The sequence below is a fragment of the Stegostoma tigrinum genome, chromosome 14 (assembly GCF_030684315.1).
Source record: "Stegostoma tigrinum isolate sSteTig4 chromosome 14, sSteTig4.hap1, whole genome shotgun sequence".
In the NCBI taxonomy this organism is placed as follows: Eukaryota; Metazoa; Chordata; class Chondrichthyes; order Orectolobiformes; family Stegostomatidae; genus Stegostoma; species Stegostoma tigrinum.
In genome coordinates this window covers 56748620-56761140 of record NC_081367.1, presented here as the reverse complement: position 1 = coordinate 56761140, position 12521 = coordinate 56748620, and the positions used below count along the sequence as shown (strand labels likewise).

Below are 12521 nucleotides of genomic sequence, written 5' to 3'. Positions count from 1 at the left end.
ATCTTCAGAGATTAATTCCATCCACAATATGCCATCCTGTTCTAGATAAAAACACAGAAGGCAAAAAGACAAAACCCTGATGCCTGAGTTGGTAGAGGTATCTTGATTTGCACAAAGCATTTTCTGGAAGACACTGCCTGACAATAAAACTACAAGGAACCAATCAGTTTCCTGGGCTTGTCGCCCAGTTTTTCTTTGTGAAAGATTTTTGCTTACTCACTAGAATTTAAGATGTTTTGGGAACCAATGCAATAAGTCAATAGCATTTAGATAAGGAATAATCCTTATCCTTTTGAATAAACAGGAAATCAATACCAAAGAATGGCCAGACCTAATTCTCAAAACTACTATACATTTACACAGTCACATTCACTAAACAGCAATTCCATATACAGTAAATAATCCTTCCTTAGCTGAAAAAAATTGCTACATTGTATGGTTACACAGATCGTAATCCTTCTGCTGAATATGTAATGACTCCGTACAGTTACACAGTGAGAAACCCTTCCCTGCTGAATAAACAGTGATCCCATTCAGTTACATAGTGAGTGTTCATTTTTCTGCCAAATGAACAATGACACTGCAGAAATTTACCTATATCCTAATTTTCACTGCAAAAGACTCTATTGAAGAGCAACAGATGGAAAAGGTCCGAATTTACATTTTAAAATGTGAAATACATAAATGTGTTTTTAAAAAATAACATCAATAATTGCAGCTTTGAACAATTTATTGGGACTTCAAAGATGTAACTACTGATGCCTTTTAAAAAAATTCTGAGTTATGCATTTAACATTTTTAAATTTGAGTTATGATCCTTATCATTTCTTTCTGTCTTCATACCTGGTATTATTTTTAACCAAGTGGTATTTAAACATTCTGCCGTCCTGGTTCTGCTGATATCTCTGCACCATGGCTCAACGGTGCACAGTTAAAGGGCTATGGATGAGAATGTCTGACTAACATAGAAGGCCTTTACATTACATTGCACATCATTCTAATACAGTTCAGAGTACCTAGGAATTTTTTGGTGAGAAGTAACTATAAGGGCCCCCTGACTTATCTGGTACAGATGTGTGATACAGCAGCATTGCTGGCAATGGAACAATAATTTGCCAGTCGTTGGAGAAAGGAAAATTTAAGGACCCATAATCCAAATCTTTAAAATGTTGAGAGCCACATATATCTACAAAACCCAATTTTTTTTGGCTTGAACTGTTGAAATTGAATTTTGCAATTTTGAAACGACAGATTAGTGAAAACCATTTATCACACGGAGGGGAATTGTTTAAAGAAGCTTCAATGCATTTTAATATCTAAATAACTCTCAGGAATGTGGAGGATATTTTCAAACAAACAGCTGAGATAACCACATTTTTAAAAGGAGTTGAGTAAGTATCGGGTCAGGAACGTGGTTGGAAACTGTAAGAACAGAAACTGAAATGATTAAAATCTCTCCGGTGCCATAATGCTGATGGGATTGGGGAAGGGAAAGTTAATGGGAGTAAGTTGATTGTTATCGATAGTAGGCAACATATGGAAATGTAACAAGTAAAGTATTGCAGTTATAGTTAGGCCCTTACAATTCAAACAGATCGCCATATCTCTGTAATGGCTTCCAGCCCCCATCACTTAAAGATCTGCGTTCATTTAATTCTACCCTTTGAAGATCCACAATTTTAATTTTTCCACTGTTGATGGCCATACAGCTGGTTAGAATCTAACCTATGAAATTTCTTCTCGAAATCATTCCACCTTATGTTCTTCCTTAAAGTCTGCATCTTTGACAACCTGTCCCAGTAATGCCTTACATGAATGCTGTCTAATTTTGCTTTATAACACTCCAGTAAAGAGTTTTTGAGCAGAATGGTAGCTTTGGTTGTGGATGAGGTTGGAGACTTGATTGTGATGCTGGCGTGTTTGGTTGCAGATGTTTTGTCACCCTGCTAGCTAACATTGTCAGTGCGTCTCTGGTGAAGTGTTGGTGTTCTTGTCTTGTCTGTTATTTATATGCTTGGTTTGCTGGGGTGGTTGGCATCACTTCCGGTTCTGTTTTTCAGTGGTTTGTATATCGGGTCTAGTTCAGTGTATTTGTTGACGAAGTTCCAGTTGGAATGCCAGGCCTCCAGGAATTCCATTGTATGCCTCTGTTTGCCTTGTGCTATTATGGATTCGTTGTCCCAGTCAAATTCGTGATTTTCTTTGTACATGTGTTTTGAGACCAGTGAGAATTGGTCATGCCTGTTGGTGGCTAATTGGTGTTTATGTATCCTTATGTATCCTACAATATTATATTATCGGAAACTGTAAGGACAGGAACTACAACGGACCCATAATATAATATAATAACCCATCTTGATATTACGTGTTTCATCCAACTTCATACTTATTAATGTTTTGACTGAAGGTAACACATATTGACTTCTTCGCCATCTTGATGCAGGTATTTTCTCTTTTTATCTTCCAGGTGTGTGCTATGCTGAGTTTGGTGTGCGAGTACCTAAGACTACGGGCTCTGCCTACACCTACAGCTATGTGACAGTGGGAGAGTTTGTGGCATTCTTCATTGGGTGGAACCTGATTTTGGAGTATCTGATTGGCACAGCAGCTGGTGCCAGTGCTTTGAGCAGTATGTTTGATTCACTAGCCAACCATACCATCAGCCACTGGATAGTGGACTATGTTGGCACTTTAAATGGACTAGGTAGGTCAGTACAATCACTACTAGATTCAAACAAAAAGAATTTGATAGTTCTCAATGTTGACAGAAGCACTGAAATCATGATTCTTAGCGTTGGTTTTCTGTTATCTCAGTTATCTGGTCACCACTCCTTACTGTGTTCACTGAGTTAAATGAAAATAATAACTTGCACACAGTTTCATGAATATGCGGTACAGAAGAATGCCATTTGACCCTGCAACTTCATACCACAGGTTAAACTCCACATGAACTTCTGCTCACCATACATCATCTCACACAACTGACAGATTCCCTTACTCCGGTTTCCCTCTCCTGAAATGATCTTGTTATTTGCCTGAATTGTTCTCTGTGGTGATGACTTTCCTATCTTCACCCCTCTTTTCCGAGTACCCTTTTCAGTTTATTAGTACCTATGTTATATTTGCATACTTCTATTTCTGGACGACTGCCCAAAACATTTGGAAATACTTTTCCCATTTTATCTGTTTAATGTTGTCACAAGTTTGAAGCTCTCTATCAGAACACCCCTCAGTGTTCTCATTTCAAGAGAAAACAGCCCCAAATTGCAATATTTATATCACAGCTTTCAGTACATCAGGGTATGACAAAATATTTCACAGCTGCACAGATGCTGCCAGACCTGCTGAGTTTCTCTAGCACTTTCTCTTTTAATTTCAGATCACTAGCTTCTGTGGTATTTTATTTCCATTTTGGTGATGTTGTTTGAGAGATAAACATTGGCCAAGGCTCCCACGCATACTACGCACATTACTTTTCAAAAATATCAACAGAAGCTTAATATTCACCTAACATCAGAGATAGGACTTTTGGTTTAATACTTCATCCAAATGGCTACCAGAGGGAAAAGCCAATAAAACTTGGAAATAGTAAGTACTGGTCAAATCTAGAGTTCCATTTTAAGGCGTACAAGACCAATTCAGGCCAATGCCCATTCAAATAAGATTTATTGGTTCTTCCATCTGTTTTCTGCACCTTAAAAGTTTTCACTTGGATATTAGATGAATTTCCTTGTCATTGCCCCTCACAGTCCCACTTTTAACTGCATTTGCAGAAGAGCAGCCCTATGTACTGTTACAACCATTATCCTGGTCATCATGATTAAGTTGGAATTATTCTAAATTGTGATTTGGACTTATACCTGCTTAGAGCGCTTATCCTCTAACTTAGTTAACCTTAATATTGAATTCTTACAGCAAGATCTATCGGTATGAAAGAAGTTTGGAGTTTAGTCTAACATTAAACCAACCCCTTTGCTACTTCAGCAACATTCAGTTTCAATGGCTGGTAAATCCTAGGACCATATTTTTGGCATTGCTGGTTTCCAAAGTTTGCTGAAAGACCTTGATTTTAAGCTTAAAATAGTGGCTTGCTGTTGTTTGGTAAATTTGTGACTCAGTGGTCTTTGTTTGCTGTGTCTTGTTTGTACAGGAAAAGGGGAGGAATCCTATCCTGACCTCCTGGCGCTGTTCATCGCTGTTATTGTGACAGCCATTGTTTCCTTAGGAGTGAAGAACTCTGTGGGATTTAACAACGTGCTGAACATCATCAACTTGGCTGCCTGGGTCTTCATTATGTTCTCAGGCCTGTTCTTCATCAACAGCGCCAACTGGGATGAAGGAAGATTTCTACCTTTTGGATGGTCTGGGGTTAGTAACAAACCCTACAGTTCATTATTAACCAATTCCTTTTGGGAATGGGGGTGAAATTAGTTCTCAGCAGTACCAGTAGTGGTTGACAGTAAATTGGATGCATTTTAAGTTGCGACTGATTTTCCTTTCTAACAGTGAAGTAATTTTGGGGAAAATGGGAAACAGGGCTGCTAATTCTCTTCAGATTCTGCTACTGGTGAAGACTGCTTACATCAGCAAAATGTTTTCTAAACTCTGTGTCCACTACCATGGCTTAAACAGTAAATCCTAAATCTCCTGCTTAATTTACTTATTTAAGCTCAAGGATATATTAATTGATATACTGGATCAAATTTTATTGTCAGTCATCAAGTGACAAAGACCACTAAAGATCTCAGTGGAATCTAATGATCTTTGTAGCACCAGTTCCCTTTTCTGATACTAATTTTACTTTGACCTCTGGAGATCTCTGATGGTCCAGCAGTGGTGTCATGAAACAGAGTAAGCAACCAACCACACTGCAGAATTCTCTCTGACAGCAACGCAGGAACTAAAAAAGTGCTGATCATCCATAACATTTCAATCATTTCACAGAGAGTGCAAAAAAAATTGGGATACACGTTTTATTTAAACATAAGCTAAGATGCTACAAACAATCTACTACCTGTATCAATCAATACAACTCTTACTCTTCTAAACTCCAGCGGGTACAAGCTCAGTGTGTCCAACCTTTCCTCATAGACAACAAACACATTCTAGGTATTAGTCTAGTCAACCTTTTCTGAACTGATCCCAACAAATGTATTATCTTTTTTGAATAAGGAGAGCAACTCTGTACCCTGTCCTCAAGATGCAGTTTCACTAGTTTCCTGTATAACTGATGCAGATTCCTGTCACAATAAATTCTATTAGTTTTCCTAAATGCTTGCTCTCCCCGCATACCAACTTTTTAATGACTCATGCACTCAACCCTTCGGCATTTCAGAGCTTCACAGTATTCCAGCTTTTAGATTGTTTTTATTCCTGCCAAAATGGCTAATTTCACATTTTTCTGCATAGACTTCATCTGCAAGAGTTTTGCCCACTCAATTCATTGAACTATATACCTTTGTAGTGTCTTATGCTGCTTTCACAACTTTCTTTCCTACATTTATTAGTTTCATCAACAAATTGAACAACCATACCTCTGGTCCCTTCACTCAAATCATTTGTATAAATTGTAAAAATTGAGGGTCCGGCACTGATCCCTCTGACACAGTACTCATTCCATCATGCACACCAGAAAATGACCCATTTATGCTGCTTCTCTGATTCATGTTTACAAACTAATCTCCTATTCTTGCAAATGTGTTAAATATGCTATCAAATTCTTTGATGTGACACCTTATCAAATGACTTCTAGAAATCTAAGTACAGTACATCTGTTGGTTTCCCCGTTTACCCACAGCAAATGTTTTAGTCTCAAAGAGCTCCAATAAATTAACTGAACATGATTTCCCTTTCACAAAACTATGTTCTCTCTGCCTGTTTACCTTGAACTTTTAAGTGCCTTGCTATAACATCTTTAATTATACCTTCTGGCATATTCGCGATGACAGGTACTCAGCTAACTTACCTACAGTTTCCTGCTTTCTGTTTCTAATCCCTTTTTGAGTAAAGCTGTTACACTAAATGATTTCCAATCAAATGGAGTCTTCATTTTAGAAATTAAACCCAATGTGTTAACTAGCAACATCATTTAAGACCCTAGGAAAACATTCTTCTGGACACAGGGACTGGTCAGCTGTGGCTTCTACAATTTGATAGGGCTACCTACCTGGTGATTGTAACTTCTTCATTTTCTCATTCCCATCTATTTTTTGATTTACAGCTATTTCTGGGATTTTAATTCTACTCTCTATACTGATCACCAATGTAAAACATCTGTTCATCTCCCATCTCCTTATTCTTTAATATTAACTCCCCAGATCACTTTCTTTGGGACCAGTGCTCATTTTGTTAACTCTTCACATTTCACCTATCCATAGAAAAATATATCATCTGTTTTGATGGCTCTATCTAACTTTCTGTCATATTCTGTTTTTCCCCTCTATGGGCCACTGCCACCTGATTTCACTGCATCAAAGACACCTATTCCATAGCTGAACAATGATCTCCATGAAAGAATAGAAGCTCCAACTCATACAAAATCCAGCAGGAAGAGTACCTTACCAACATTTAACCAGTCATTAATCTGATAGCACATATTATTCATTCACTGTTGGGTTAGTTGCAAAAGTACAAATTAATTTAGTGTGCTTGTGTTTTAATGAATAAGCTTGATATGCTAACACTTCAGAGTAGGCTCCCAACCTTTGCATGTAGCAAGCTAAATCTATCCGCAACCATAGTTCCCTAATTTCATTTCACTATTGAGAAGCTGTAAAATTGACTTCAGTGCAATTAACTCCAAAACCCCACCTCATTTCCCATTGCAAAATTCTGACCATAAAGTTCTATTTTCAGGAGTAGAAAGATTGCTCAGATAACATGGTCTAGTTTAGTACATCCTGTGAAACTCAGTTAGAACATATCCAGCAAGGCATAATTTTTTCTAGTGTTTCTAATGGAGGCAACATGACCATAAAAAGTGAAAGTTGCTAGTATTGCTGAACGAATTGAGCTTGGACATGCGCATACTCCTGGTACTCCTTATAGTAGCGGCAGTTAATTGGAACAGAATTGACAAACTGTTTTGGTGTTTAATATATGAAAAAAAAACATTGTGAGGTTTGGCATGGGTAAGAATAACATTCAATTGTGTGTAAGAATACTTCTGGATATATAAAAAAGAATAAATTGGTTTGTTTTGGGCTCTTGTGAGCACAGTTGTGTATCCCCAACTCTAAGCCAGAAGTCCTACCTGTTTCAGAGTTGTATAATGACATCACTGAACAGGTTGATTAGAAAATATATGAAGTGGATTCTGGCTGTTGCAGAGCACTGGCGGTGTCCCTCCCACAGACCCAAAAAGCATGTGCTCAAGTCCTAGCTCCTCTAGAGGTGTATGATAACATCTCAGAACAGGCCAATTGGAAAGGTCCAACTAGTGATGATGGAGTGCAAAGTGGGGTGTTTGCAAGAACACAAACTGGTTTATTCTTGGAAAAGCGGACTGATTTGCCATAGAGTATAATCGTCTGTGTTTATACCGGACTGTGGATGGTTAACAACTAAATGTGGAAGACAGACCAACTCCTGTTACGCATTTTATTGGATGACTATTTATCAGATTTATGAAAGTTCACATAAATTCAAGTGAATTCCAAAATGTTAACATGTCCATGACTTCAACACTGCAACTTGGAGCACTTGCTGCTAGCAACCCCTGGATTTCCACATTTTCCTTGCAAGCTCCAGAAGTTGCTGTCAGCTTTCCGATAATAACCATGGGGACTAACAGTTCTGCCGTCATTGCAAATACAGGTTTGGGTTATTACATTTCGCTCTCCAACAAACAGAAGATGACTGACACCAAACTGATTTGGCCGCTGCAGATGTCCATGGAGTATTTTCATCCAATTAGTATTAATATTGTGTTCCTTTGTATCATCCTGAAATTGAATTATTTTAAGTGGTTTTCTGGCTGTATTTCAAAAGCAGCCGCCGTCAGTCACTTAAAAGTACTATGCCACAGTTTTGGAAACGGAACCAGCTTGTTTACAGCAATGTGGCTACTTAGCTTATTAGCTTGAATGTATTCCAGAAAAAAAAACCTTACTTTGGTTTGTGATGCAGCTGCTTCCCAGTTGCTCTGCGCTTGGCTTTGAGCTAATATTTGACTCTATGTTAAAGGACAGCTGAGTCCCAGAATTCAAAGAGCCTAAAAAGTATAAGGTCAGCTAAAATGGTTTATTTACTGCATGAAGCAAGGCAAACAAGAACTGTTAAGTTTGGAGAAGGAATTGAAATATAGAATGTACAGAAATAGGTTTTAGTATTGCACTGTGCAATGGGATGCGCGAAGTCCTGTGATTGTACCTTAAAGACAAACACTTCACGTTATGAATTTCAGACAAGTGCAAGTCCGTGGAAAATCTCAACAAATTTCAACCTTGAACCTGCTCCTGATCACTGTCACCAACAGCAGTGCAAGATGGGAGTTTTCACATAAATAAACACCACAATATATTCGCATCATCAAAATACTGGAAGCACAATGAACACGTCCTGTGGTTGTTTCTGATTTGAAATACTAATCAGCAAATCTGCGAATCTACATGATTTCTGGGCCTGATTTTCAGAATCAATTGCCAGTGTGTCAATACTTCTTGCGTTAAATTGACTTGCTTGGTGAAACATTATGCAATGAAATACCAAATTTTTCCTTTGCATTTCCCAAGAGGAAAGGATTTGCGTTGTACAGTATTTATGAAGGTGGCATGCCTTTTCCACGTCATCAATTTTGGTGGACTTCAATTGTTACCTTTATTACCTGTACTGGTGATGATAGTCCATCAGCTGAGACCGCAACTACTCACCTTTGACATTAACAATTTGGATGAAAGAACTGAGGATATTGTTGCGAAGTTTGCAGATGACACAAAGATAGGTGGAACAATAGGTAGTGTTGAGGAGGCAGGAGGTTGCAGAGGGACTTCGGCAAGCTAGCAGAGTGGGCAAAGAAGTTAAAAAGTGTGAGGAAAGGAGAACAGATTAGAACATCAAAGTACAGATTGTTTTCTCAATGGGGAAAGACTTTAGAAATTTGAAGCAAAAGGGACTAAAGAGCCCTAGCTCAGGATTCTGTTGAGTTTAACATGCAGATTGAGTCGGCAGTTAGACAGGCAAATACCATTCATTTCAAGAGGGCTGGAATATAAGAGCAAAGATGTGCGACTGAGGCTGTGTTAAATCATGTTGGGAATATTGTGAGTAGCATTGAGTCCCATATCTAAGGAAGGATGTTCTGATATTGGAGGTGGTCTAGAGGAACTTTGCAAGAACAATTCTGGGAATGAAGGACTTGTCATTGGAGCAGCTGTTGAGGACTCTTGATCTATACTCAATGGAGTTTAGAGGGATATGGAAGGTCTGATTGAAACTTGCAGAATACTGAGAGACCTGGACAGTGGATGTGGGGAAGATGTTTCCGCAGCCTCAGAGTAAAGGGACAACCCTTTAGAAGTGAGATGAGATGGAATTTCTTTAGCCAGAAGATGGTGCATGTGTGGAACTCATTGCCACAGTAGGCTATGGAGGCCAAGTCATTGACTGTATTCAAGACGGGGTTAGTAGGTTCTTGGTTAGTAAGGAGATCAAATCTCACAGGGAGAAAATAAGAGAATGGGGTTGAGAAGCATATCTGCTGTGATTGAATGGCAGAGAAAACTCAATAGGCTGCAAGATCTAATCTTGCTCCCAGAACTTATGGTCTTATAGAATTTGAGTACCCAATCTTTGGTCATAATGTTTAGTCTCCATGATATTTTTCTTGGATCCTGCATCTGCTTCTGTAAGACCAATAATCAATTGAAACCAAGGGGCTTCCAGACCCAAGACCTCAGCTGGGAGACAGTAATGAGTCAGTGCAAATACGAATCAATGGTGATGGTATGTGATCAAGCATCAATGTAATTACTAATCACTGGTCTTCATGTAGAAACTGGATTCCAAATAAAAATGCTAAAAAATGTATAAGTATTATTACTTAGTGTGGCTACCCTTTGACCAAACAGGCAAATGAGCCCAAGAACATCCCCATCTGGGATGGGGGCAGGAATCACCACCAAACTGTGCACAACACCTTGCCCATCATGATCTCACATCTGGGGGAGATTTAATTAGTTTGCCTGAACTAAGCAGCAGGGATTTGTATCTCCCAGCGCCATCAAAGGTTAATTGAATCTCAATTTTGAAGTTGTTTTTAAAGTACTTTAATAACTGAACTGGTTCATCTGAAAGACAGAAAGATAGAAACTGAGAATCAGGAAATCTCAGTTATGAGAAGAGACTGGGCAGATTTGATTTGTTTTCTCTGAAGCAGAGGAGTCTAGGGATAAATCTGATAGAGGCGTATAAAATTATGAGAGGCAAAGGCTGGGTAGATTGTAAGAATCTTTTCCCCAAGGCAGATGTGTGTAAGACCAGAGAGCAGAAGCTTCAGGTGAGGAGTGAGTTGCTTTAGAAGGGATCTGAGGAAAAGTTTTTTCTTCCAGAGCGTAGTGAAAGTACAGAATACACTGCCTGACATGGTTTTGGAAGCAGGTACTTTTGCAAATTTATGAAGCACCTGCATGAGGACTCAAATTCTCGGCCACAGTAGGCTATAGACAATGTGCAGGTAAATGGGATTGGTGTAAGTTGGAGTTTGTTGGTCTGTGTAAATGTGGTAGGCCGAAGGGCTTGTTTCTATGCTGTATAACTTTGAGTTCTTTCAAAACACCAGCATTAGCACGATGATCTAAATGGCCCATCAATGTTGTCAGATTTTATGTATTTTATTCTATGAAGGGAAGACTCATATTTATACAACATCTTTCATAATTTTATGATGCCCCAAAGTCTTTCACTGACAATACTTTTTCTTTCAAAAGCATGGATATAGTTCCAACGTAGGAAGAATGGCAGACAATTCTTGCATGGCAAGATCCTAAAGACAGCATTTATCAAATATCCTGATAATTGCTTTGGCTGGGGGTACATATGGACCATACTATCCAATAGTTAAGTACATCATCAGGACTGCACTGTTTGAGAGCATTCCATCTGAGCCATGACCAATACATTTATTGTATCTGAGTGCTTTCAGGATTTCCCTCTGAATCTCTATAAAGAATGTCTTTACACCCAATGATTTAAAAAATTTATACTTACTGACTACAGGTTCTCCAGGGAGCAGCAACGTGTTTCTATGCGTTTATTGGCTTCGACATAATCGCCACAACTGGAGAAGAAGCAAAGAGTCCAAACACTTCCATCCCATATGCTATCACTGCATCTCTGGTGATCTGCCTGACTGCATATGTATCTGTGAGTGGAAAAAGTTCTGTAGTTAATTGTAATCTAAATTTCCAGTGCTACGCAACATTTCTGTTCCAAACCTCTGTTTTACTCTTCCCCTTTATGACACTGTTACCAGTCCTTTCTCTAATATCTCATACGATTCTGTATCAAATTCACCCATGAAACACCTTGGGACCTTCAAATTAAGTTAATTGCACCATATACACAAAAGATATTGTTATTTTATCTATATAAATGTATTAGCATAATCATCTTCCTGTGGAGGATACTGAATCTCGACGCAATTTTATTTGTAAATTATATCCCTATCCCCTATTGGTTAGTAATCAAATCTGGTCCAGATAGGCCTAAGATTTAGTATTTGGCTTGCATTAAACTAGTTGGTAGTAATTCAGGGCTCCAGATATTGTTTTATGTTTGACCTAAACCCATCTGGGAGTGGTCAGCTTTTCATCTCCTGATTTTGATCCACTGGGAATGTCCTGTGTAGTCAGAATTGAGCTCAGCTACATGTATCTCAATGGGATTGCTTCCAACACTCCCAGGATTGTCCAGGTGTTTGTTCAAATTGAAAGTCAATCTCTGGGACACAGCTGCAAGCAACAGCCAGGAGAAGAAGCATTGGGTATGATACATAATTGTGAACTTCATAACTTTCCTTTGAACATTTACAATTATTTAAAGACTGGAAAAAGAGGGGGAAAGGCATTGTTTTTGCCAAAATAATCCAGTTAGGATATAATGATTCTGTTTCCCAGATGGCCCTGGGGAGACAGCACACTTGGTGGACAGACCATTGTCAGGCTAGTGGTTTGAGGAGGGGCATCTTGTGAAGATATCGAAACCCTTGTTTATGGTCAAACACCTACCCATATTCTTCATCTATTCTCGAACATATAGAACAGATGAGCCCAGGTATATAAGATTTAAAAAAAAAGGAATAATGGAGATGAGTAAAATAGGAAGTAACAGCAAGCCTAGGGAGACAGTGAATAAAGGAATACAGGAAAATCAACAGTTAGTTGAGAATCCAATTATTTGTCCGATCCATCGTGTGAAACCAGGTGACAAGGACCATTTAGGAAATAATTAGCATTTTTCTTTTCAAAGGCGTTGAGAGGTGGTGAAAAAGGAATCTTCAAGATTATGAAACAGTTCAAAATGAT

At 38.5% G+C, this 12521-nt stretch overlaps 1 protein-coding gene across 6 annotated transcripts in view; it reads left to right on the top strand.

Annotated features, from left to right (window-relative positions):
* Positions 1 to 12521, top strand: part of LOC125457680 (probable cationic amino acid transporter) — an 86300-nt gene that overhangs the window by 48673 nt on the left and 25106 nt on the right. For all 6 annotated transcript variants that reach the window (XR_007248672.2, XR_007248671.2, XM_048542233.2 and 3 more), the window contains 3 exons: positions 2468 to 2704; positions 4151 to 4368; positions 11215 to 11361. Coding sequence is in view for 4 of the 6 variants with exons in the window: in XM_048542233.2 (XP_048398190.1) it covers positions 2468 to 2704; positions 4151 to 4368; positions 11215 to 11361 (602 nt within the window). In the remaining 2 variants the exon portion in view is untranslated. The remainder of the gene's footprint in view (positions 1 to 2467; positions 2705 to 4150; positions 4369 to 11214; positions 11362 to 12521) is intronic.